Here is a 26,119-nt window from a genome sequence, read left to right on the forward strand (position 1 = left end):
TCATTTAACTGATAATCAATCTCTTATTGCACTGACTGCCAGACAGCGCAGAGCCAGATTTCAAACAGACAGGCAGGAAATCTGCAAGACCTCAGAACAAGTATGCACTTTGTATATCAATCTAACTCTCACTTTCCTTTGTCCTATTTTCCACACCCTCTTAATTTACAATTTCATCACATAATGTTACATGTTTTATGTAGATGGTCTAACCTCTTCTGGATTGAGATTTACTAAATAACCTACCAAATATACAAATGCTGAGGGGATAGCTAAAAAGGCCATGATCCCTGGATATATGTAAGACAGAAATAGTATTTCTGTTAAGAGGTTTCAAAATGAGTGGGTTCCTTGTTCCTCAAGTGAAATCACTTTTAGATGTTCCCAGACTCTAAGTTGGGTAATAAAATAATAGGAATGGGAGAGACACACTGCTAGAAAAACACAATATAAGAGATTTTATTTACAATCATACTTAGGCATAGAAGTAAAATGACACACAATATATGCAAACAGAACAAACTGCATATGCATTTCAGAAAAAAAGATTGGACAGACTTACCTCTATTGCATTTTTCTAAGACTTTTCTCTGTTCAAGAACTTCTGAATTTAAAACAGCCTTTTCTTGTTTAACTTTATTTACCTAAAAATGTGAGATTTTTGAGGGGAGAAAACACCAAAAATTGTAAAACAGGACATATGGCAATGTGTGATACTCAATTGCTGTTCAACTTTCAACATGAAGTTACAATTTAAAGCAGAAATTGGTTTCAATGTGTTAAGACTTTTTATTAAAGCTTCAAGGATAGCTATTTAAGTTAGGATGTGTACCTGGTACAGAACTTATTGATATATTCCAGTTGGCATTGGCCCCTAAACATGACAGTATGCTAGCCATCCAATGTAAATGATACATATCTTTTTAAAAGTAAAAAAAAAAAAAAAGAATATAGAGATGGGGTCTCTTATGTTGCCTAGGCTGGTCTCGAACTCCTGGGCTCAAGCAATCCTCTTGCTTCAGCCTCCCGAAGTGCTGGGATTGCAGGCGTGAGCCACCATACCCAGCCATGATTCGTATTTTTAATGCAAAAATCCAACTAAAGATCACCCAGAAAATACAAGAATCATTTAGTCAAGATCTGATACTCAATTTTGGTATTCATTTTTAATGTTGATTACTTTTGACTGAAGACAAACATGAACTTTTAAAATAAAGGAAAACTTTGAACTTTCATGACTCTTGGCTTAAATAAAATAAATATAAATACTCCCACAAAAATTTAAATTTCTGAAATAACTGTTGATGTCTATAAATGAAAAGAGAATACTACAGAAAAGTTTTTTTTTTTTTTTAAAGAACATAAAGAAAAGCTACATGTAACAAGGTAGAAGATAAATCTCAAATACATTATATTGAATTTAGAAAGCAGGCATGTTCATAAAATTTAAAAACACTCAAAATACTATGTATTGTAGTGAACATGTAAATATATTCACTGACATGATAAACACCAAGTTCAGAATAATGGCTGTTAAGGGAAACTGGGCAGGAAGCAAGGATTATGCAACTAGAAAGAGTTATACCAGGGCTTTCATCACTGTGCTAATATTCTGTGAATTAAGTTAGGTAGCAGGTATATGGATGTTCATTAAAAATAATTTTTTTTAGACACAGGGTCTCACTCTGTCACTCAGGCTGGAGGGTGGTAATACAATCATTGCAGCCTCGAACTCCTGGGCTCAGGCAATCCTCCCACGTCAGCCCTCTGAGTAGCTGGGACTACAGGCACATGCCACCATGCCTGGCTAATATTTTTAAAAATATTTTTGAGAGACGAGGTCTTGCTGGTCTCCAACTCCCGGGCTCAAGTGATCCTCCTGCCTTGGCCTCCCAAAGTGCTGGGATTACAGGCGTGAGCCACTGAACTTAGCCCCATTATTTTGTTCATTATGCCTTTTCAGATGTCTGAAACAGTCATAATAAAAATAATTGTTGAACTGTCTTCCAATAACACCTCTAAGTGGGAAGGGAGAGAATCATCAGTAAATAATCACAACTGAGGAACAGAGCACACCAAGAAACAAAGATAATGGTCCTGAAAGTGGCTCTGAATCCATCAGCACCTCCAGATAATCTATGAACTGGTTCTTTTAGTGTAGGCTTTATTTTTGGTTTTGGTTTAAATTAGTAACTGGTACACACTGTCTAACAGTAAGGCCCTTTCCAAAATATCATCATCCTTCTTCCCATTCATTACAATGTTTTGCCACAATAATAAAAGGAGCTCAGACTGGGAAGTTGGCGGACACTGCTTCCCAACCGTTTTTACATCATGGCTTCCAAGAAAATGACAGTATGTGTATGCGAACTGAGGTAACTGGATGAGGCTGCTCACTGACAGGATCAATACGTTGCCATGCTCATAAGCCACTTTATCAAGGTGCAGTAGCACATCAGTTGGGATGCGGTGGGCTACAGAATCTAAGAACCACTGATACAAATTAAATCAAGAATCAACACTGTGAAGGCAAATCCTTGAAGCCTCATGCAAATAAAAGGCAATTGTAGAGGTCTTGTTCTTAAAGACAGTTCAAAAGGAAAAAGAGGCCAGGTGCAGCGGCTTGCATTTGTGTTCCCAGCACTTTGGGAGGCCAAGATGGGAAGATCATTCAAGTCCAGGAGTTCAAGGTAAGCCTGGGAAATACAGGAACCGACATCTCTATAAAAACATTTTAAAAATTAGGCAGGCGTGGTGACGCCTGCCTGTAGTCTCAGCTATCTGGGAGGCTGAGGCAGGAGGATCATTTGAGCCTGGGAGGTTGAGGCTGCAGTGAGCTGTGATCGTACCACTGCACTCCAGCCTGAGTGCGATAGAGTTAGGTCTTGTCTCAAACAAAACAAAACACCAGAAAAGAAAGATTCTGCAAGCAACCACTTGAATGCATCCTACCACCTATCATAAATGCCTGTGTTGGAGCAGCACTGAGGGACAGTCCTTCCCAACTGAACCAGTCATTCACTGGAAAAGCAAAACACACTTTTCTTTCTCTACCAGCGGGGCATTAAAATATATGACTTGAAATAGTAGCTACTATTTGCCTTACATAGCAAAACCTGGGGGAACAATAGGAAACATGTCCATGCTATTTCAGAGTTTTATTTATTAAGCCAGGTAGCGGGTACATGAATCTTCATGATCTTATTTCCTCTACCTTTTTCTATGTCTGAAATTGAGGAGAGAAGATTAAAATTGGTACATGGTTCTCATGTTAAAAATTGGCTTATAATACTAAGTTCTTAACTTAGCAAATCCCCAAACACCTTGAAAATGCTAAAGCCCTTGCCTTTCAGGCCTGAGATACATACTTCTTCAATTACTTCTACAAGTTTGCTCTTGAGATTTTCCAGCTCAATGGCTAATATCTTCTTCTCCTCCTGAACAGATACAATTTGATCTCGAAGTTCTGCATTTTTAAAGAAAAAAAAAATATATATTAACTTATTTTTAAAAGAAGACATCAGTCTGGTCAAAAGAATTGAAAATGCCAGTCCGTGTGCAGCTTATGGTCAAGATTATTTAACAATTAAAAGGAAATGAACCAAAGGACAATGAGAATCTCATTTGCGTGGCCCCTCCCCCATATAGCCATGGATATTAACAATTTTATATCAGGCAACCTCACTACATTAAATGTACCAGATCATGTTTTCTTTGCATTCTATCAAAACCACATTCTAGAAAACTATCTGGCATTTTGGAAGTAAGATTTTTTTAAGTTTTCAGCAAAACAAATTAAGGTGTAGTATTTATTTCTTTTTTATTTCATAATGCCACGGGCTCTTATTACAAAACAATATAAACAAACAATTGGGCAGTTAATAATTTGCATATTTTGATTAAAAGTAAAAGATCCTGACTTGTTGCCAATGTATAGTCCTTAGACATTATTTGAACTGATTCAAAATATAACCATTTGAAAGAAGGGTTAATTCTCGTAATTTTCTCTCTAGAGTCATGGCTGTTTTGTTTTTAAATTTATTACATAGTTTTATTATTAGGATTCAATGAAAAATGTGTTACTAGAGTGAGAATATTATCAACTGTAAGAGCAAAATCTTCTGGTGTTAAAGTTACTTCCATCACTCAAATGTTTGAAAATACACATACATTAGCACAGACTACTCAAATTTATATTCCGGCCTACTGTTTTGCCACTTAGGTTTTTACTGCCTTTAATTTCTTACTGTTTTCCAAGTGCAATAAGAAACATGTTATGTGGTTATTTGTAAATTAAATCAAACTCTTTACATAAACTCAGCTTGAAGAAGTTATCAGAGACTTATTTCTAAATCACTTTCTCCATTGGCTGGCTAATCCAGAAAGAAGAACATGAAACCAAATTGTTCAAGCTCGAACAGAAAGGAGAATGATGAACAAAGGGAACTCCTTTAAAATTCCTCTCCCTCCCTACCAACATGAATTCTATTTTGTCTTAGCTTGAGAGGTTGAAGAGTCAGATAAAGATGGTGTCTGTAACATCCTTTCTTCTTTGTACTTCGAGTCGAAATTTTATCTACCAAACAAATAAATGAATATTGCTTTTGACCTGTATACTAAATTAAAACGTTCCAGTAGTTATTGAGCCAGAACTGCTTTCCTACATCTTTAAATAAACATGTGTATGAATAAAATGAATGAGAATTTAATAGATGTATCATATGATCTTGCCTTACAACACTACCTGTTAACCAACAAAAAGGGGTGTTGGCTAAATATATTTTTATTCTTTCTTTCATTTAACAAAAATATCTTGACACATGGTACATATCCTTAAGGTTATAGTATAACTGGCTGTTTCCATTGAGACAACACTTTCAAAAGTGCCTAATTCCAAACAAGAAAGTAACTCATAAAGCACAATTGTTATATACCCTATGGTGATTTGGAGATTTAAATAAATGATGTGGGAAGCTTTCAAAATACTGACGCCTGGGTCCTACCCCATCCAAAATTCGGATTTAATTGGCCTATGGTGTAGCAAAATTTTGGATAGGGTAGGACTCAGACATCAGTTTTGTTTTTTTGTTGTTGTGTTTTGGAGATGGAGTCTCACTCTGTTGCCCAGGCTGAAGTGCAACGGCACAATCTTGGCTCACTGCAACCTCCACCTCCCAGGTTCAAGTGATTCTCCTGACTCAGCCTCCCAAGTAGCTGGGATAACAGGCACCCGCCACCATGCCCAGCTAATTTTTGTATTTTTTAGTAGAGACGGGTTTCACCAGGTTGGCCAAGTTGGTCTCCAGCTCCTGACCTCAGGTGATCCACCCGCCTTGGCCTCCCAAAAGTGCTGGGATTACAGGTGTGAGCCACCATGCTCTGCCCAGGCATCAGTATTTTTAAAGCTTCCCACATGATTCTGATGTGCAGTCAGGGTTCAGAAGCACTATCCTAATGGGGTACAAAATATGCTCAACAATTAAGCAAAGAGTTCTACCTTTAATTTGCTTCTGACACTGTACTGAGACACAAGTCTCGGCGGCACCGTCTGTGTCTGTAGTTGAATCTTCATCATCAATGTTTATCTCTTCAGTTATTACATCTGGCCCCAGCTTGGCCATGTACAACATGCTGATTCTTTTCAATGTTTTATTTTCTTTATTTAGCTAAGACAAAATATAAAAACAGTTATTTTAACAGCAGCCAAATGAGTACCTTGGGTTTTTAAACAATAGACAAATTAAGTATATTTTTGTCTTACATATTCATCAACACTCACAGCAGGACATAACAATTAGCAGATTCATTAAATAAGGTTTTATATTAAATTTATTTCTTTAACCAAGACCTGATGGCTGGATTACAGCCAGTAGCAAGTGGAAATGCTAGTTGTAACTGATGAGAAATATAGGGAACTAAGATAAAATACCAGTACATATTAAATAAAATTTTGATTTATAGTCATTAATAGTCTTTAAAAAGGCACTTTATTTCAAGCAAATCTTCTGCTTGCTGTGGTGCTGTGAACACCTTTTAAATGTCTGTTTACCTAACATCTCCTCTTTTCTGGACATTACCACTCCTCATTGTTCCACATGATTTCAATGAGAGCGCCATGCTCTCCCAAGCATACCCCATCCCTTTGGTCACAGTGAATTAGCCCAGGGATTAAGCACATGACCCAAGTGTGACCAATCAGATCCCCTCTCTAGAAATTTAGAGGCTAGAACAGAGCAATGAGTTTCTTTCCATGTGTCTGGACAGGAGCTGCTGGTAACCACATTCCACTACAGAATCAAGGAAAAGAGGAAGGTAGTTTTTAGAAAAGCTAAAACTGAAGCTGATGTGTAGAGAAAGGAAGAGAAAAGCAATGGAGAAAGGGTTTCCCACCAGACTCAAGCCCCAAACTCCAGTCCATTCCTAAACTGCTCCTGACTCTGAGATTCTATGGAATTCTCTGATATTTCTAATAGATTCCTACATCATTTTCTTTTTTTATTTAAACTAGTTCAAGATGTTGTTTCTACTATCTCTTCTACTATCTCTATTAAAAGAGTTCTCATTTGGTTGGGTGTGGTGCCTGTAATCCCAGCACTTTGGGAGGCCGAGGTGGGCAGATCAGAAAGTCAGGAGATCGAGACCATCCTGGCTAACATGGTGAAATCCAATCTCTACTAAAAAAAAAAAAAATACAAAAAATTAGCTGGGCGTGGTGGCAGGCAGTTGTAGTCCCAGCTACTCGGGAGGCTGAGGCAGGAGAATCGCTTGAACCCAGGAGGCGGAGGTTGCAGTGAGCTGGTATCATGCCATTGCACTCCAGCCTGGGTGACAGAGCAAAACTGTCTCGGGGAAAAAAGGAAAAAAAAAAAAAAACGCTGCTTAGGCTCTATACCATACCAAAATATCTGGCAGTGGAGCCCAGCATAGCACTTTTTCGGTTTCCCAGGTGATTCTAATGTATGTCAACACAAAGAATCATTGAGAAATGCACTGCTTTAGTATCCAACCCAGCTCTGCAATAAAATTCCATCTCTGCCTTTACAATTACGTTTCAGTTTTCTCATCAATAAACTAAGAATTAAGATAGTTTCTATCCCACAATAGGATGATTAAATGAGACATTATATATAAAGTATTTAATATAGTAACTGCCACATAATAAAACTTCTGTGTTAGCTATTAAAAGTAAGAAAAGAGGTTTAGTTTGTGTCTAACTATCCTTCGGAAATCATTTATCCCAGCTAGTTTTCTTCAATCAAGGTATTCATTTATGCATTTTCTTCTTCCTCCAGGATACTCATGGAACTATTAGTTTCTGCCATCTAGTGCTTACTATACTACTTCTTAGACAACCACTACAATAATACCTTAGTAACATCATAGTTAACACAGTTCTGCCCTCAAAAGGGTTTAATGCCTCTATCAAACCAGGTACCAAAATCCATCAGTTTGTCTGTAATACAATTACCCTATTTAACAAAGTCACTAGTTTAAGAAAAAAAAAAGCCAACCAGAAAATTTCGTAAGTCTTCTCTGAAACACCATTTTCACATTTTGAAAGAAGAAATGTAAGATTTATATATATGAGGTCTTTTTTTTTTTTTTGGAGTTTGGTTCTTGCTCTGTCACCCAGGTTGGAGTGCAGTGGTATGATCACAGCTCACTACAGCCTCAAACTCCTGAACTCAAGTGATCCTCCCACCTTGTCCTTTCAAAGCACTGAGATTACAGGTGTGAGTCACCACACCCAGCCTAAACATGAGGTTTTATGTGCATACTATTTGGACATTTTTGAGAATTCTGAATTTACAGATTTTAGCTAAGCAATTTCATTGTAGCTATTTGCCAAACTATAGGTTAATGGCATGCTACTTGTTGTTTGGAATCCCTCCGTGTCTAAGGCAAAAATATATCTTTTTTTTTCCTTTTCTTGAAATGGAGTCTCACTCTGTCACCAAGCAGGAGTGAAGTGGCGTGATCTCGGCTCACTGCAAACTCCAACTCCCTTCACGCGATTCTCCTGCCTCAGCCTCCCGAGTAGCTGGGATTACAGGCACGCGTCACCATGCCCAGCTAATTTTTGTATTTTTAGTAGAGATGGGGTTTTGCCATGTTGGCCAACATGGTCTTCATCTCCTGACCTGAGGTGATCCGCCCACCTCAGCCTCCCAAAGTGCTGGGATTACAGGCATGAGCCATCGCGCCTGGCCAAAAATATATCTTTTAAAATCCTACAGTAACAGAACCTACTATTCTATTCAAATGTAAGTAGAGTTTTTATATTACCTATAGTTTGTGACTATTTAAAGGTACAAAACAAGCAAGTTTAATGGCTTTGGATCGTATGACTTAAATAACTGGTCTACATTTATCAGTTTTATCTACACATTTTAGCAAAGGAAAGTATCCATACTTGGTTCTAAGAAAATTATGAGGAACTGGGCACAGTGGCTCACACCTGTAATCCCAGCACTTTGTGAGGCTGAAGCAGGCAGATCACCTGAAATCAGGAGTTTAAGACCAGGCTGGTCAACACAGCGCAACACCGTCTCTACTACAAACACAGAAATTAACTGGGTGTAATGGCAGGTGCCTGTAATCCCAGCTACTCAGAAGGCTGAGGCAGGAGAATTGCTCGAATCCAGGAGGCGGAGGTTGCAGTGAGCCAAGATGGCACCACTGTACTCCATCCAGCCTGGGCAACAGAGCAGGACTCCATTTCAAAAAGAAAAAAAAAGAAAATTATGAGGTCAAACTGCATCATAAGAATTAAACATTCCATTTGTCATTAATTTGATGGCAATAATGTAGAAAAGTAAGAATTCACAGAACTTGGCTTTCAGAAAAAATGAGCAGTTTTGCAAGTCTACTTTCAAAAATGACAATTGATACTTAAATCAGAATGTGCTATTATCATTTATTGGAAACACGTATAATGAAGTTTCCACATTTTGCATTCAAAGCACTCTTTTACAACAAACAAGCACATTTACAGTATTTGATTTAATCAATTTTTTGGATTTTTATTCTAGGCCCTATGAGTTCATACTATATCTTCAAAATAAACTATATGTCCATTTTAAAAAAGGCTTTTTAAAGAACAGGCAACAAACAGTGTTAAGTAAGGATCCTACTGTTAAGACTTAATTGTAAAAATGAGCTCAGAGATTAGGTAACACTGGTTCATAACCAGCAATGAATATAACAGTCACCAGGCAGCTTTTCTACACACACATGCCTGGGTCACACATCTGGAGCCAGTGGATCTGGGGTATTATGAAGAAGCCAACAACCATGGCGCATCCTGGCATTTAGAGCAAGACAACTGTAGCTCAGAGAGGTGGGTTCTCTTGCCAAAAGACAACTATTAAATAAAAGGGAAGACAGAAAAGTAATTTTTTTACAGGGGGCCATATGCAAATAAATTATTAACTCCAGTCCTAACTCTAGTCCATCATGTCATTTAAGATGAGACACTACAGTCCAGAGAACAAAACTAACTTGTCCAAAATTACATATGCCCAAAATGACATAACCGGGAACAAAACCGATGTATACTGCCCCACAAACCAGTGCCTTCCAGAAACTCTGCCAATCCTGAAAGGTAGCCAGTATCCTCACTCTGGATGTGCTATGACAACAGGAATACTTGCTAATAACAAGAAAAAATAGAGAGTGTATCCTTAGACACTAGAATATCCAGAGCAGTTAGCAGGCTCCAAATGTACTTTTTCTCTACTTATTCCAAAAAAAGAAATTCAAAGAATGAAAACAGAATTCACACAACATTATGGACTAGTGAACTCCAGAAATGTGCCGCAGAGTAAAAATGATGTGAGAATACTCATGTTATCATTTTTTTAAGAGTGTTTTTAAAGTGTATTGCTATGTATTCTTCAGACGAATACCAGGAGGTTACATAACCAAATTTATATTCTTAGGTTCTGATTAAATATCTTATGAATTCTAATGTAGTGTTGTTATGCAAACAATTAAGCAAATGCCTCTAGCAAGCATGCTGTTAATGCATACAAATTATATTTATTTATGTATTTATTGGGAGTAGGATTTCAGTCACATCCAAAGGAATTTTTGGAGGTGGGTGATGGAGGGGAGGGAAAAGAAACACAACCAGTATTACTAATGAAATTTGGTTGAAAATTGCTGTAATCCATTTTCTGATGAAGTGGTTCAGATGCATTTTACACAACCCAAAATACATAAGACAGAGATAAAAAAACATTCTTTAATAATAATGTACTTCTGATGAGACAGAATGTAGAAAATTACACACTTGGTAAATTCATCAGCAAGAGGCAATCAGTGGAACACTGGAGGTCACCTTTAGCATGCCCTCGCTTCGCTTCCACAAATAATCACCTGAAATGTATGGCTTCAGGGTGACTTTTTCATCTGATTCAAATATGAGACATTCACTGGTCTTTTATGTCACACCAGGTTAGTTTTAAACTTGGTTAGCATTTTAACCAAATGCATGGACATTTGCAAAGTTCCGTTTAACCCTACTCTGGGACCATTTTTTCCACATTTTCACAGGCAAAAAGCACAAATGCTGAAATACTCACATACAAATGCTCCTTTTACAATTGGAATAACTTTTGCATTAAGGCGAATATTTACATAATCATATTCCAGGATTCTGAGACCTTTTAACATTTCCCTCACCATCAGAGCAGATAATCGATTAGAGAAACAGAAAAGCAAAACCGGACAGAAGTCACTGCTTAGAAAAGCAAGTTGAAATTTAAAAGCTCAGGTAAAATGCCTTCATTTGAAGTCTCACCTTTGTTGCCAAAGCTTCAGCACTTTCTCGACAAGTCTTCTCTATTTCAAGATGGTTCTGCATGAAATTAACTTCCTCTATGACCATGTGAGAAACTAGGAATGAGGGGGGAAAAAAAAATCTCAGCATTCAAAGATTAGTCAGCTATTCCAGGAGCCCACGCATCGTCCCATGATTAAGAATACTTCAATTCTTTGGCTAGCCAGACCTTTAGCTATCACTGAAAAAAAGGTTTTTGAGAAGCTGCCCTGATTAAATCTGAGCTAATATTTGAATGTAGAAAGAAACAAGAACACAACGAAAAACATTCATTTTACATACATACATTTTATTATGTACATTTTAAGAAAGCTAGATTTTTTTACATCTATTTTCTAAGCAACTATATATGTATCCATACACATATCTGCTAATTTAAACAAAAGAATATTTCATAAATAAAGAGGAGTGACAGCATGACTTCTTTTTCTTAGCAGGGTGTAACAAAAAATAAAAGAAAAATAAATCTTAAATTGATCTTATGACTGGAATAGTGATGTGGCAACTTGGCTAAGTACTGCAACATTAGTCTCTAATAGCTACAAAGTAGTTACTGCTATTTTGTAAGTAACTCTTGGGCAGAAAAGTGTAAGCAATAAGATTTATGTACTATATGGTTATAAAGCAGAGGCTAATAAATTGCTTCCTGAATCACAGGCTATCAGGAGCATTAGAGGAAAAATAAAATTTTACTTGATATTTTACCAATGCTTGAAAAACAGTATTTTTTAGATTTTTTGATAGCTGGTGCATGTAAATTGAGATTTACAGGTATAAAGTGATTTAGAACTTGAGTTATATTTTGAAGATCAAGTAAGAAAAATGCCAATTCCTTCCACCCATATTTCTAGTTAAATGAAAACTCTCAGAATCTCAACCCTAAATGTAGACAGTACTTATTGCCATTTGTTTGGCTTAAAAAAAAAAAAATTAAAGGAAACCCAAATGTGAAACCCAACAAAGTTAGGCAAAAAGCACTGGGCTCACATAACACAAAGAGAGATTACTTTTGCTTCATTTAAGCTTAATTAACCTGCAATTATGATTAAACTCAGGGGAAAAAATTTCTGTCCAAATTAAATACAAAAATGTATTACTTCCTAAGTCTGTCCAAAGTTCTTATTATGTTAATATTCAAATTCATAAAGCAGCACTAAATGGCCAGAAACATCTCTAACCTTGACATTTTTTCAGGGGTAATAATAATCTGCAGCAAATGCAGGCCAACCAAAAACCACTTAACTAATTAGTAGTTGCAGTCACCGAGAAAAACATGAATCAACACTGTTATTACAAGTGGCACATTTGAGTGGCATCTAATTATGACTTGATGAGCACGATACTTGCATTATCAACATTACTACTGCATCCCATCAGGGCCTAAAAGCTGCTGATGGCATTGACTTCGAGAAACTCCCACTCAATGGTACAGCAGCACCCAACAATCGGCTTGGCAGGGGCCCCCCTCACTAAATGACACGTTAAGCGTAATTACTGGTAGACATTGTAAATAAACAGGATTGGAAGTGAAAATTGTACCAAGTGCATAAGACACAATCTGACACATTGGAAGTGGCAGCCTTAATTGAGAGTTTCTTTGACTGCTCAAGATCATTTCAACTGCATTTCTCAGAGGACAGTGATTATAACTGTGGAGACAGACGGCATAATGGTATCAGCACTGCTGACAGAGCAGTGAATTAAATTGTATCTGCTGTTGTGTGAAAGCCTTGATGAGAGGTACAGATGCCTTAGTGGTCTTATCATTATAACACAATGGTCATGTTGTCATCAACCTTTCTGGCTCCAATTGAAAAGAAATGATTGTGTGTTGAAGCTCCCCCTCCCTTCCACATCACCCCCCTTCTTCTCTTCTATCTCTTGTTCTGAATAGAACCAATTTTCAGAGAGCTATGAAATCACGCAATAGGTCCTAAAATGCAGCTGCTTGGCATACAAACGGGTCCCCATTAAACTGGAATCACACACAATATGTGTTTATGCCAGAAGAACAAATAGAAGCTGAACACAGGCCAAGTTTATTCACACACACAAAGCCCATGTAGCTCTTCATCAATATAATTGCCTTTTATATTGTAGTTTAAATAATAGGCTCTATTATTTCCTTAAAATCCTAATATTCCTGGCATTTTATCACTATGTTTACAAGGTAGGTTCTTCAAAAATGTGAAGGAAAGAGAAAAGAAACCTATACAATTTTTACAACATCAAATATGACTTTGAATTTTTAGCCTTAACTACTTGACATCTTCTGCCACAATCTGGTATTTCCACTATCATAACAAAAACATAAACACTCTGCATTTTTCATAGGAATCTTACTTTTTATTCAATAACATTCTTGCTCCTGAAAGAGTAAGAAAATTCATTCCACAGTAGTGAGGTTTAGGCCTAGCAAATAGGAAAAAAAAAACAAGCAAAAAAAAAAAAACCAAAAAATTTATTTTCTAAACATTTTGTAAAAAGGTGCTCTGTGATTTAACTTCATAAACATAGCTGGGTAGTCCTTGCTCACACTTTCTCCAATTCTGATTTGGCACACTCCATCTGGTGGGATTTTTATTGCTTCTCAAAGAGAGAACAGTAGACATTTTTTAAATTGCACATTAATTTTTAGTTTAGGAAATTCTTCCAGTGCTAAATTGGTAGCATAACAAACCTACTTACCAACTTTCTAGGTTCATAAGGGAAGAATATATTTCAAAGGGTGATTGTATCTTTAAAAAGCATGACCCCATTTCCAAAACCAAAAGTCATGTGATGCAAAACAGAACTATTTTTAATATGTAAATTTATTTGCACATTTCAAAGAATAAAAGTTTTTTAAGCATTTAGATATTCGTGTAACAACTTGCCCTGTGGTGCTGAATTGAGCTTGTCTCAGGATATCCACAATCCATGGCCACTGTACCTGTCATATTTGCATATTTGGATGACATGAGGTTTAAAAAAGAAAAAAGATGAACTTTTAATAAAGTGTCCGTAATATTGCAGTTATGTTAAAAAGAAAAATCTTTCAGAAATATATACCGAAATATTTCCAGGCAGTAAACAGTAAAATGCTATGATGACTGGAATTAGTTCCAAGGCAATCCGAGGTCAGTGACAGTGGGTGTATGGGTGTACAGATGGAAGACTGGCTGTGAGTTGGCAACTGTTGCAGCCGGAAAACTGAAACATGGGGATTTGTTACAGCATTTTCTCGCTTTTGCATAACTTTAAAATTTTTCATAATAAGAAAATTTTAATGACCCTGAGAACTCAGAAGTGTAACATAAAAGTACATCAACTATTGTTTCTATTCGTCCACTCGAATTAGCAAAGTTTGTCTCTCTTCAACTATGACTTCAAAGCAGTCTTACATACATGGCAGTGCAGTACACATCACATTGTAGGGTAACCGGTTTTTTTTTTCTTTTACTTGTTTTTATCTTCTACTCACTATGAACATTAGAGCATGGATTTTGTTTTACAAGTCTGATTCTCTTGCACCTAGCACAATGCTACATGCAAAGTAGGTGCTCGTGTTAGTGTCTATTTGAAGGATTGAAGGCCTAAGCTCATCTGGGAACAGCCTTTTATAAGAATGTTCTCTGTAGTATAGAATTGCTTAGGAAACAACTACCATCATCATTTGTTGAGCCTGACTATGTGTTCAGCCTTGTGCTAAACTCTTTACATGTGTTCCCTCCCTCATGAAGCCTCACAACAATCCTATAACGTTGGGATGATCACAGCAATTTTATATTTGAGAACATGGAGGCCCGGAGAAGTTAAATAACATATTCTAAATCACAGAGCTCTAACCGGTAAAGCCCAGCTGAAACCACTTCTAGGTGATGCTACTTTTCTATAGTCCTTTGAAATTCATTATACAAAGTGTCACCACCAATGATGTTGCTTCTACAGCAAATCTCCTCTCCCAACTCCAACTCCCAGAGATATTTAGATGTAGAAAATCTCTAAAGCATATGTGGTGAACATATTACAAATTCTTCTTCAACATCAGACTACTTTAGAAGTTTTCCATGTGGTAAAGAAACAGCCATAAAAGTTGGCACATATGTAGGAAAATCGGTGTGTCCTTAAAACAGATTAATGGATCTAACATTGTGGTTGAAAAGATATGAAAGGGGCTGGGCGCAGTGGCTCATGCCTGTAATCTCAGCACTTTGGGAGGCTGAGGCAGGCAGATCACCTGAGGTCAGGAGTTCAAGACCAGCCTGGCCAACATGGTGAAACCCCTCTCTACTAAAAATACAAAGTTAGCTGCCTGTAATCCCAGCTACTTGGGAGGCTGAAGCAGGAGAATCACTTGAACCCGGGAGGCGGAGGTTGCAGTGGGCCGAGAGCACGCCATTGTACTTCCAGCCTGGGCAAAAAGAGCAAAACTCCATCCCAAAAAAAAAAAAGAAAAGAAAAGATATGAAAGGTCTTTAGCTAGTTCTCCTTTCACAGGAATCGTCTAGGGAATGCAGCTTTGCTATGTGGTGGTGTTCTTTGTGTGTAGGAGGAAGGCTCAGAGAGAGCTGGCAGAGGATCAAAAATGACATAGACATATGGATAAAAACATTTATCCTGGGAAAAGTATGCTAAGCTAGGGAGAGTAGAGCCCTACGGCCAAACAAAGCTTTTCCTAACCCTTATGCAGCTGTTACCTCTACACTTCAAGACCTAGGCCTAGGCCGGGTGTGGTGGCTCATGCCAGCACTTTGAGAGGCCAAGGCAAAAGGATCACTTGAGGTCAAGAGTTCAAGACCAACCTGGACAACATGGTGAAACCCCGTCTCTACCAATAATACAAACAACAGCCAGGCATTAGGGGACACACCTGTAATCCAAGCTACTTGGGAGGGTGAGGCACAAGAATTGCTTGAACCCAGGAGGCGGAGGTCGCAGCGAGCAGAGATCACGCCACGGCACTCCAGCCTAGGCGACAGAATGAGACTCCGTCTCAAATAAAAAAGACATAGGCCTAGTAGGTAAACATTACAGGGATTTCAGATTTCAACTCAGCACCAAAAGAAACTTTTCTCCACCATTGTCCGAATGTGGAGTCTGTTGTCAAGGAACTAACTCCCTAAAGGTAAATGATATGAACTCTTAATACTGAAGGGCAGTCAGGCACTGGATAGTTTAGTTGATGAGATGGTGGTAGTAGCAACTAACATTTATTGAGCATTTACTACATGCCAGGAACAGTGTTAAGTATTTTTTATACAGATTATCTTTTTTTACCCTCAAATGGTCTATGAAGCAGGGTCATTTATACCAATTTTATTAATGCAGAAACTTGGATTCACACAAACTAATGCTCTTCACTGGTGATAAAAATACTGCCTACTGCCTTCCAAATCTGAAATGCTACCCTCTGCTCAAAAGCCATGAATTATTTATCCTAGATACAGTTTTCTGACAAATATTTAAAGTTTTCTTAGTCCTCATTTTTTCGTTTTTTGGGTTTTCTTTTTGAGACGGAGTCTCACTCTGTCACCAGTCTGGAGTGCAGAGACAAGATCTTGGCTTACTGCAACCTCCGCCTCCCAGGTTCAAGCGATTCTCCTGCTTCAGCCTCCCAAGTAGCTAGGACTACAGGCACGTGCCACCATGCCTGGCTAATTTTTTTTGTATTTTTAGTAGAGATGGGGTTTTCACCGTGCTAGCCAGGATGTTTTTATGTCCTGACCTAGTGATCCACCCACCTTGGCCTCCCAAAGTGCTGGGATTACAGGCGTGAGCCACCATGCCCGGCCAAGTCCTCGTTTTCTCTCCTTTCGAGACTGAGTAAAGAGTTGGCACTCTGCTGTTCTGTGAGTTACCAAGAGAGTAAGCAAAAAAGAATTAGCACTCTGTTTTCCTAACATCCAAACCTTAAGTTAATTAAACACACTTAGCAAAGGTAAAAACTAAATGCATACAACAATACAGATAGTTGTACTAATCTTCCAGTCAATCCTCTCAGGCTTTTTTTTTTTTTTTGAGACGGAGTCTTGCTCTGTCGCCCAGGCTGGAGTGCAGTGGCCAGATCTCAGCTCACTGCAAGCTCCGCCTCCCGGGTTTACGCCATTCTCCTGCCTCAGCCTCCCGAGTAGCTGGGACTACAGGCGCCCGCCACCTCGCCCGGCTAGTTTTTTGTATTTTTTAGTAGAGACGGGGTTTCACCGTGTTAGCCAGGATGGTCTCGATCTCCTGACCTCGTGATCCGCCCGTCTCGGCCTCCCAAAGTGCTGGGATTACAGGCTTGAGCCACCGCGCCCGGCCCCCTCAGGCTTTAATTTGAGTTGCTCATAAGGAAAAATGTAAATTTTTAAAACTATCAAAGATATTCAGAGGAAGAGACAAAGAAAGGGAAAAGAGCAAGGGCAGATGAAAGCAGAATTGACATGTTACTTTGAAGATTGATTTTGGGGAATGTTGCTTCTGGTTTTGCATAATGCAGGAGGCAAAGTCCCTATTGCCTACCCAGACCAAAATATTTTATAAGTCCAATCATAAGGAACTTGAACTATTTCCACTGCACACCAATCCACTATCAATAATTCAGGCATATTAACTGGTAACAACACCAATGGTATAACTCTTTAAGATGTGACTCAGAGTAAATACATTCCATAAGTTAAAAAGTACCATATAATTGGAATTCACACATTTGCAAATAAGAGGTATTTCTAGCATAGCATACTGGCCTCCAAAGACAGGTAATATCAGCAAGATTCCCCTTGGATGTTCTCTGTTACAATCAGACACTGAAATAAACTTATTGTTGAAATTTAACCAAAATGCTTCATTTGTATAGCTGTTTTACCTAGAATAAAATGTTCTGTTGTGTAGTTACCAAATCAACTCTTTATAAATAATCAAATACCCTGACTGATAGAGCATCTGCAGAACGATGGAGAAAGGCCTTGCTTCCAGGGAAGGGGGTCACTTTCCCTGCTACGGTCTGAGCCTTTGCCTACGACATATTTCCATCTGATCCTTCTGGGTCTGATCAGCTATGTTGTCTTAGGGGATAAATAACAGATTTACATCACATAAAAAAAAACAGCAAAAATTTGGAAAGTACAGCTTTTGTGGGAATGTGACTTTCTTCAGTGAGAGGGCTATTTCAAACATTCACACTCTCAAAAATGTTTAAGTTCTATGAAGCTATCATTCCTTTTCTCTATTTTTGAACCACATTATAAAGTATAAGTAAGTGACATGTAAAAAGTCATACATATTTCATGTATACAACATGATGAGTTTGGGGAATAATTATACACCTGTGAAACCATCACCACCATCAAGGTTGCATACCTATCCATCGTTTCCCAAAGCTTCCTTCTGCCCTCTTTATTTACTTATTTTATTTTGTAGTAACAACACTTAACATAAGATCTACTCTCTTAGTAAATTTTAAGTATACAACACAGTATTATTAGCTATAGGCACAATGCCGTATAGTGGATCTCCAGTATAATTCCTTTTCTATGAATTAACCTCAGGAACTATTTAGATTACTGTAAAGATGTGTCAGAATACCTGCCATGGCATTATTTATAATAGCTAAAAACCAGGAATAATCTATCAGTGAAAGAATAATTAAACACATTATGGTACTATCCTATAATGGAATACTATAGACAACAATTAAAACTGATGTACAGGCCGGGCGCAGGAGCTCCCGCCTGTAATCCCAGCACTTTGGGAGGCCGAGGTAGGAGGATCACGAGGCCATCCTGGCCAATATGGTGAAACCCCTCACAAAAATTAGCTGGGCATGGTGGTGTACACTTGTAGTTCCAGCTACTCAGGAGGCTGAGGCAGGAGAATTGCTTAAACCTAGGAGGTGAAGGTTGCTGTGAGCTGAGATCTTGCTACTGCACTCCAGCCTAGTGACAGAGCGAGACTCCAACTCAAAATAAATAAATAAATAAATAAATAAATAAATAAAACAAAAAAAAACTGATGTACATCTGTGCTGACATACAAAATATGACCATAAGTACTGTTTACTGAAAAAAGCAGGCTGCAAAACTGAATTCAAAGCATGATTACATTTTTTTACTACACAAATAAAAGACCAACAAGGAATGACTATAAAGTACTAGCATTAGCCTTTTTCAAGGAGCGAACAAGTCATTTTTGTTCTCCTTTAACTTTTATGTATAGTTAAACTGTTTTATAGCAAGTACAGGGTTTTCTAACACCCTTGATAAAACAATTATGCTTATTCCATTTCTTTAAAACTTAAAGTGATGCCTGAGCATTTTTGGACAAATAGAAAGAAGTCTTGCTTTCTTGATTGTATGACCAGGATATTAGCAACTAAACAGAGTATGTTTCTACTCACATAATCCCCAACATGCTATATGTGTTATAATAATTCCACTGAAATGCTTACGTACTTTTCTGAAATTCTTCCAGTTTTTTAACAGCTTCATCTCGTTCTTGCCTAATTTTGTCACACTGAAATGAGAGAGGTAAACAAATGTTAAACTTCAATCATAAATTTTAAGTTTGAAAAGGCAAGCAAGAGCAAACTTACAAACAACAGCAATTTTCTGAAAACAAAACAAAATGTAAAACCTTTGAAAAGCATCAATGGTGATACAGAACTGGTACTGCTCAGCCAGCATGGTGTTTGTGCCATCTGTATCTGGCCAGTTTTCTCAGACCTTCTAAGATATGAGTCACCTTCCTGCTCATTATCTCCTCAGTAACAGCTCAATTTAACATCCTTGAGTTAAAATATATTCATGATTTAAGAGAATGTTTGTACCTCTTTTTATGTTGGCTAATGCCGTACATAGTCACTCATCTACAGGTCTGATTCCAAACAGTTTCAACTATCCAGAACATTGGTGCATACTTGGGAGGGAATGGAAAGACTACCGTGGGCCAGGCGTGGTGGCTCACGCCTGCAATCCCAGTACTTTGGGAGGCCGAGGCAGGAGGATCACGAGGTCAGGAGTACGAGACCAGCCTGGTCAAAGAGACCAGCTTGGCCAACATGGTAAAATGCTGTCTCTACTAAAAACACAAAAATTAGCCAGGCGTGGTGGTGGGTACCTGTAATCCCAGCTACCTGGGAGGCTGAGGCAGGAGAATTGCTTGAACCCAGGAAGTGGAAGTTGCACTGAGCCAAGATCACACCATTGCACTCCAGCCTGGGCAACAGAGTGAGACTCTGACTCAAAAAAAAAAAGACTACTGCATGAGGGCAAGAGACAGCCACATGGCACACATTCTCACCCAAGAAAACATGATCCATGTGTCCTCAGAATTCTGAATAGAGGAAGGTACCAAATTAAAAGGAGAGAAGATAAAATATTCCACACTAAGCACATCATCATTTATATAAACTGATTTTTAATTTAAAAAGCTGAGAGAACTCACTGAAAAGACTTTGGGAGGCAAGACCATAAAAGGCAAAAATAACCATTAGAGCATAAGGACCTTTTAGGGTACCTGGTATAGAAACAAGTATCTCCAGTATCGACAGGCCCTGGAAGCATTAATGAATTTTTTAAAAAAACCTAATGTTTATTATCACAAGGACTGAATTCAGTATATCTTGAATTTCATAAAACAGGGATATATAACAAGATATTCACCACAAGTAGCTAAAACATTAGAAAGTAATTTCTAGCTATTAGAGTAGTAATTTAAAATGTAATATCTTGGGAACACCTTACTCCCTAAGAGTGCCTTATGAATAAAGCACAATTTTAAATTATATTTGATTGCTAACCTGCCAGATAAATATATTGGAATTTCATCCCTTTGGATGGTCTTAATTCCAATTTTCAACAGCTAAAAAATTATGATGTCAGATGTGAAAAATCCAGATTAAAACAATGAGATATTCTCACCTATTGGACTGGCAAAAACTGAAAACAATCTGATACCGGGAGACAGGAACTCTCCTAGACCACTGATGGATGTGTCAATTGGTATAATTACTTTGGAAATAAACTTCTATCAAAATTTAATACATACTTTCCTATGACTCAGCAATTCTACTTTTTGGTGTATATACCCAGAGAATCTCTAGTAATATATAACATATACAAAAATGTTCCACATTTTTAATAATAATACATCATGGTATGTTCATATACTACACTACAGAGCAGTGAAAATGAATGAATAAAGCCATATGTATCAACATATATGTTAAAAACCATCATGTTGGCTGGGCGCAGTGGCTCAAGCCTGTAATCCCAGCACTTTGGGAGGCTGAGGCAGGCAATCATGAGGTCAAGAGATCAAGACCATCTTTGCCAACATGGTGAAACCCCGTATCTACTAAAAATACAAAAATTAGCTGGGCGTGGTGGCGCACGCCTGTAGTCCCAGCTACTCGGGAGGCTGAGGCAGGAGAATCACTTGAACCCATGAGGCAGAGGTGGCAGTGAGCCAAGATCACGACACTGCACTCCAGCCTGATGACAGAGAGAGACTTTGTCTAAAAAAAAAAACAAAAACAACAACAAAAAAATCATTTTGAATGAGTTGCAGAAGATATATCAGATATATCAAATAATATCTTACATGCACAAAAGCATCTCATATATTTATATATGTTTTATGATACATCTAGTATATATAAAAACATGAAATGAGGCCAGGTGCAGTGACGCATGCCTGTAATCCCAGCACTTTGGGAGGCAGAGGCAGGCAGATCACGAGGTCAGGAGATCGAGACCATCCTGGCTAACACAGTGAAACCCTGTCTCTACTAAAAATACAAAAAACTAGCCGGGCGTGGTGGCGGCACCTGTAGTCCCAGCTACTCAGGAGGTTGAGGCAGGAGAATGGCGTGAACCCGGGAGGCGGAGCTTGCAGTGAGCCAAGATCATGCCACTGCACTCCAGTCTGGGCAATAGAGCGAGACTCTGTCTCAAAAAAAAAAAAAAAATATGAAATGAGAAGAAATATATAACATTTATGACAGTAGTTGTCTCTTAGGAGACAGGGAGGGGGATGGGATGAGAAATGGTGAGTTTCAGTTGTATCTGCTGCATTCCTTGTTTTTGAATTTCAAGGGAAGTAACAGCTCTGTGCAATGGGTATTTGTTATACTATCCTCTGCCCTTTTCTGTTCTTTCAAAATATTTTAAAAATAACAAAGTAAGAAGCTTGCAGTTCAGTTTTCCCCTTTAGTCGCTAAAGAACCACTGAAATGTCATACTGTCCCTGCTCATATGGGTAAATGTATTCTGGCAAGAGAACATGAAGCAAGTACACAGTGTTAAATTAGCAAATCTGGTTACTAAATCCTGACTCAGGATCCCCCATCCAGTCAAAATGAGTTAGGCTGGACCTAACTTATTTCCTAAAGGAGAAGGCATTTCTTTGATTAAGGTTTTCCTGTGGCAACGCCATCCTCTGTAAAAAAATAATAATAATTCTGTCTAACACAGTCTGTAGTTCCAGCTTAAACCAACAACATTTATGATTTTTTGGTGTTTAAAATTCTAAATAGTAGAGTTCTAAATTCACATATAGGCTTTTCTTAGCTCCTTCCTCAACCCAAGGGGACTACATTAGACATTGTAACCCTTAATGATAGGAGACGTCTGGCCAGCGGTTTCAGGAATGTTCCTGTCATTTTCTAGAATGGGCTTCTGTTTGCTCTGGACTTCCCCACCACCCCTACCAGTCTGTCTACCTTCCTCCAACAATGCACAGTATAGCATAAGGCACAAAAAGAAACCTAGTTCCCGACTAGGCTCAAACTCCTGAGTCATGATTGCCAAGTGAAATATACCTGGTGCTTTACTTTCAAATTAATTTAATGTTTCTTAATCTGGCATATCTGAAAAATGTGAGATGTCTTGTAGAAAACTGTCTCCATGTAAAATCTGGTACTTGGGAGTGTTGCTCCCGACTTAATGTCACCTGGTTCCCTCTATATAGCTCTCAAAGCTCTACCTAAAGGAATTAGAGGTTTATTCAATTCTTGCTTCAGTCAAACAGCCAGAGTTTTTAGTGAGACTTTGAATGACAAAAGCATTAAACAGGAATGGTGCTCTATCTAGTCAAATCTGAAAAAGGCCACCAGTTGACATCATACACAACCACTAATGCGATGCATGACAATTTTAGGTAGGCTTGTACTAGTTGCCCAGAAGAAACACATTAGGTCCATGCTCTCTGCTATTAAGGCCCAGGGAGACAAGCTCAGGTTAATAACAGGTCTCAACATCAGTTTTATTCCAACATGCAGGTAGCCCATTTCTATAGTCCAGCTATGTGTTCACACTAATCCTATGGTTATCATCAGCAGATTCACAAGCTGTCTCCCATCCCCAGCTGTGTTCTATCAGGGGTCTTCATGTTGCTTTGCTTTCTATTTTCTGCAACCACATTATGCTAGAACTGGCAGCCACAGAATTTACCATCTGTTATGCTGAAAGGGGTGTGAGTTGGGGGTGGGGAGAGTCTACACATGCTGCAAATGCAGCTTACTTATTCTGAACCAGAACTGAGCAAAATATGGAGGATGTACGCATTTACTAAAAGCAGAAATCCAAACACCCACTTATTTCATCTTTTTAGGTGAACCCAGAAAAAAAACTTGCAAATTTTCTCTCATTCTACCAACAGAGGGAAGTCAGCCAGGATTACGGGCCTTTTTGGAAGAATGTTTCATCTTTACACCACACAGAAGCCCCTCACCCATCCCACCCCTTCCTCTACCCTGCTCACGCAGCTGCACCATTTGTAAAAACTGCTTCTTTTTGTGTGAGAATTGCTCATGAAGACTTTGCAATAGCAACAGATGTTCTTGGGCCTACATCACTTAATTATGATGCCCAACGATTCTCTGCAGCTCAAGGCTGGGGTAGAACCCAGTGGCACAACTGCTGGCTCATGTAAGCAAGCTGGATAACATTACATCTACTCTAGAGTCTCTATTTGGCTCTTTATGAAGGGATGAATTGACCGGAGGTTGGCCTTGCTGGTTTTGAAAGCCCTTAATATTAGAAGCCTTGGTTATTTTCCAGATCTCTTCCTTGAACCTCATCCAGGCAGATACCTGGCTTCTGAAACTAAACCAGGATTTCTGAGGATTGGCAGACTGACTTGCAGAGAAATACCCTTTCCAGTGTGAATTAGTATCTTCCTCGCACCACCCACTCCCCAAAATGGGCAGCTCAGTTATTCATCCCTCTCTCACATATTCATCCAACTACCATCAACATTAAAATGTCTGCTTCAAAGGGCTCAGCAGAAGTACAGATAACTGATATAGACACCAAGACATCTTTATATTCTGTTGTACGTATATGTTACGCAAGAAAAACCTCAACATTCTGAATTGTATCTAACTTCCACTAACATAAATATTCATGCTTGTCTTCCTGGTGCACAAATGCATCAGAGGGTTGCTAGCCTATACATAGGGCAGTTCGGGGCCCAAGAAGTACATATATGCACCGCATATGCACAATACCAAGATAGGGGACAAGCTATATGTAGGCAAGTACATTACAGTTGACTGAATCAGACTTTTAAGCAAGTATCTACTATAATCATTGAATGTCATTATTTCCTTCCTCTGAGAACTGAACAAATTTATACAGCCTCACACAGCCCAGCCACCATGTTAAACACTGGGCACAATACATGAACACAATAGACAATGTGTTCTCACAAAAACTTATGATCTACCACGAAAGATCAACAAATGAAGTAAGCAATTCATAAGGACCCCCGATATAATGTGAGAAATACTGCCAAACCAGAAATGAACAAAGTATATACCCATTTCCTAAGGAACGTACAGCAGAGGCTACAACGCCACTAAATCTGAAAAAGTTTAACGCTACACCATTTTTCTTGAAGTTCATTAATGTCCAGTTACAACAGTTAAAGATTTAAACATGCCCAGCATCAGAACTGTGTGTAATTTACCTGTTTACCTGTTTTAGAGTCCTCGGCATACAGTGAAAGGACTATCAATTCATTTTTAATAGTCATCAACGATTCTACTGCTCCACCTGTGTAAGTCTGGCTAGCACTGTGCTTTCTGGATTTCTACACTCTTATCCGTAAAGAATACGACACATTAAATCATTCCCACTAGGATGGAATTCCTTTCACTCTCTTTCTCTTTTGGTGTTCTTCTTTCTTCCAATTCAAAGTTCTTTCCCTCCAATTTTCACAGGCAAAAAAGAAGTGGTAGCTGCCCTCAAAGCTGTCTTGCAGCATTCCCCAAATTCTAGGTATTGTGTGTTAGATGGAAACACATGTCATCAGAACAGAGATCCTTGCTCTTTGTTTCTAGATAGATTGCTGTTAATAAGAGACTCATTTTCACTTTCAAACTGCTAAGTAATTACTTTTTCTCTGGCACAACCACTTGCCACTCTGTCTCAAAGAAACTGCATGTATGTGGATGTATTATGCATGAACAGTTAGCATAATGGATGCATATCTTGCTCTTTAAAGTGGCTTCTTTATTGATTTTTTTTTAAATAAAATACTTTGGGACCTTCATCTCTGAATATTACACAAGAGGAAGAAATTTCAACAATAGACAACTGAGCCAAGATGCAAACAGTATCATATATCCTGCTTCTTGAAACGTAAGTCTTGGAAAGTGTCCGTCTCATTCTCTTTTCATTCATTGTTCCTGGCAAGCTGACAGAACCGCCTGATGCACTGTTACAGTAGCTCACCCAAACGACTTCTAATCAGCCACTTAAACATTTATGCATTTCAAAACTTGATCTCAGAACATAATACTAAACATAAATACTTACTATTTAAAGGCAGACATTCTTCTATTATACAGATTTCCTTCTTTTTATGCACTCTCCACACACAGCCCCACCCCCACCACTCTGAGAAACGTGAAAGCTATTCCATTCAAAGCTCAATGACGCTTTTCCCCCCATATAGGAAAAAAACCCACACGATTATGACAAAGATCCTGAGTGAGTCATAAGAGAATGCCCTTCAATTGTGGAGGCATGACTAACATTTGAATATGGTGATTGCTACACAAGCAAAGTAAACCATTTTATTTGGTTGACTGCAAAATATATAGTCATCTATTTTTCCATACCCCAAAAATATAAATTTGAAGAGTTGTTCACCTCAGTATGATAGGCTCTTACTTTTTCACACCCTGCTAAGTCCATTTAGAAAATGGGCAAAAAATAATGGAAAGTAGCTAGTAGCACTACTGCCATAATCCCCGTTCATCTTGATGTTAAGAAAAGATTCATTGTGTTTACATTTTAAGGCAACCCACAC

General features: G+C 38.3%; 1 protein-coding gene across 2 annotated transcripts in view; it reads right to left on the bottom strand.

Moving 5' to 3' along the window:
• Positions 1–26,119, bottom strand: part of SHTN1 (shootin 1) — a 121,791-nt gene that overhangs the window by 63,975 nt on the left and 31,697 nt on the right. For both annotated transcript variants that reach the window (XM_010388887.1, XM_010388890.2), the window contains exons 3-7: positions 19,255–19,315; positions 10,805–10,899; positions 5,498–5,666; positions 3,369–3,466; positions 563–644 (exon numbers count right to left, since the gene is read on the bottom strand). In XM_010388887.1, the coding sequence (XP_010387189.1) occupies positions 563–644; positions 3,369–3,466; positions 5,498–5,666; positions 10,805–10,899; positions 19,255–19,315 (505 nt within the window). The remainder of the gene's footprint in view (positions 1–562; positions 645–3,368; positions 3,467–5,497; positions 5,667–10,804; positions 10,900–19,254; positions 19,316–26,119) is intronic.

This window comes from Rhinopithecus roxellana, chromosome 11 (assembly GCF_007565055.1).
Source record: "Rhinopithecus roxellana isolate Shanxi Qingling chromosome 11, ASM756505v1, whole genome shotgun sequence".
NCBI lineage: Eukaryota > Metazoa > Chordata > Mammalia > Primates > Cercopithecidae > Rhinopithecus > Rhinopithecus roxellana.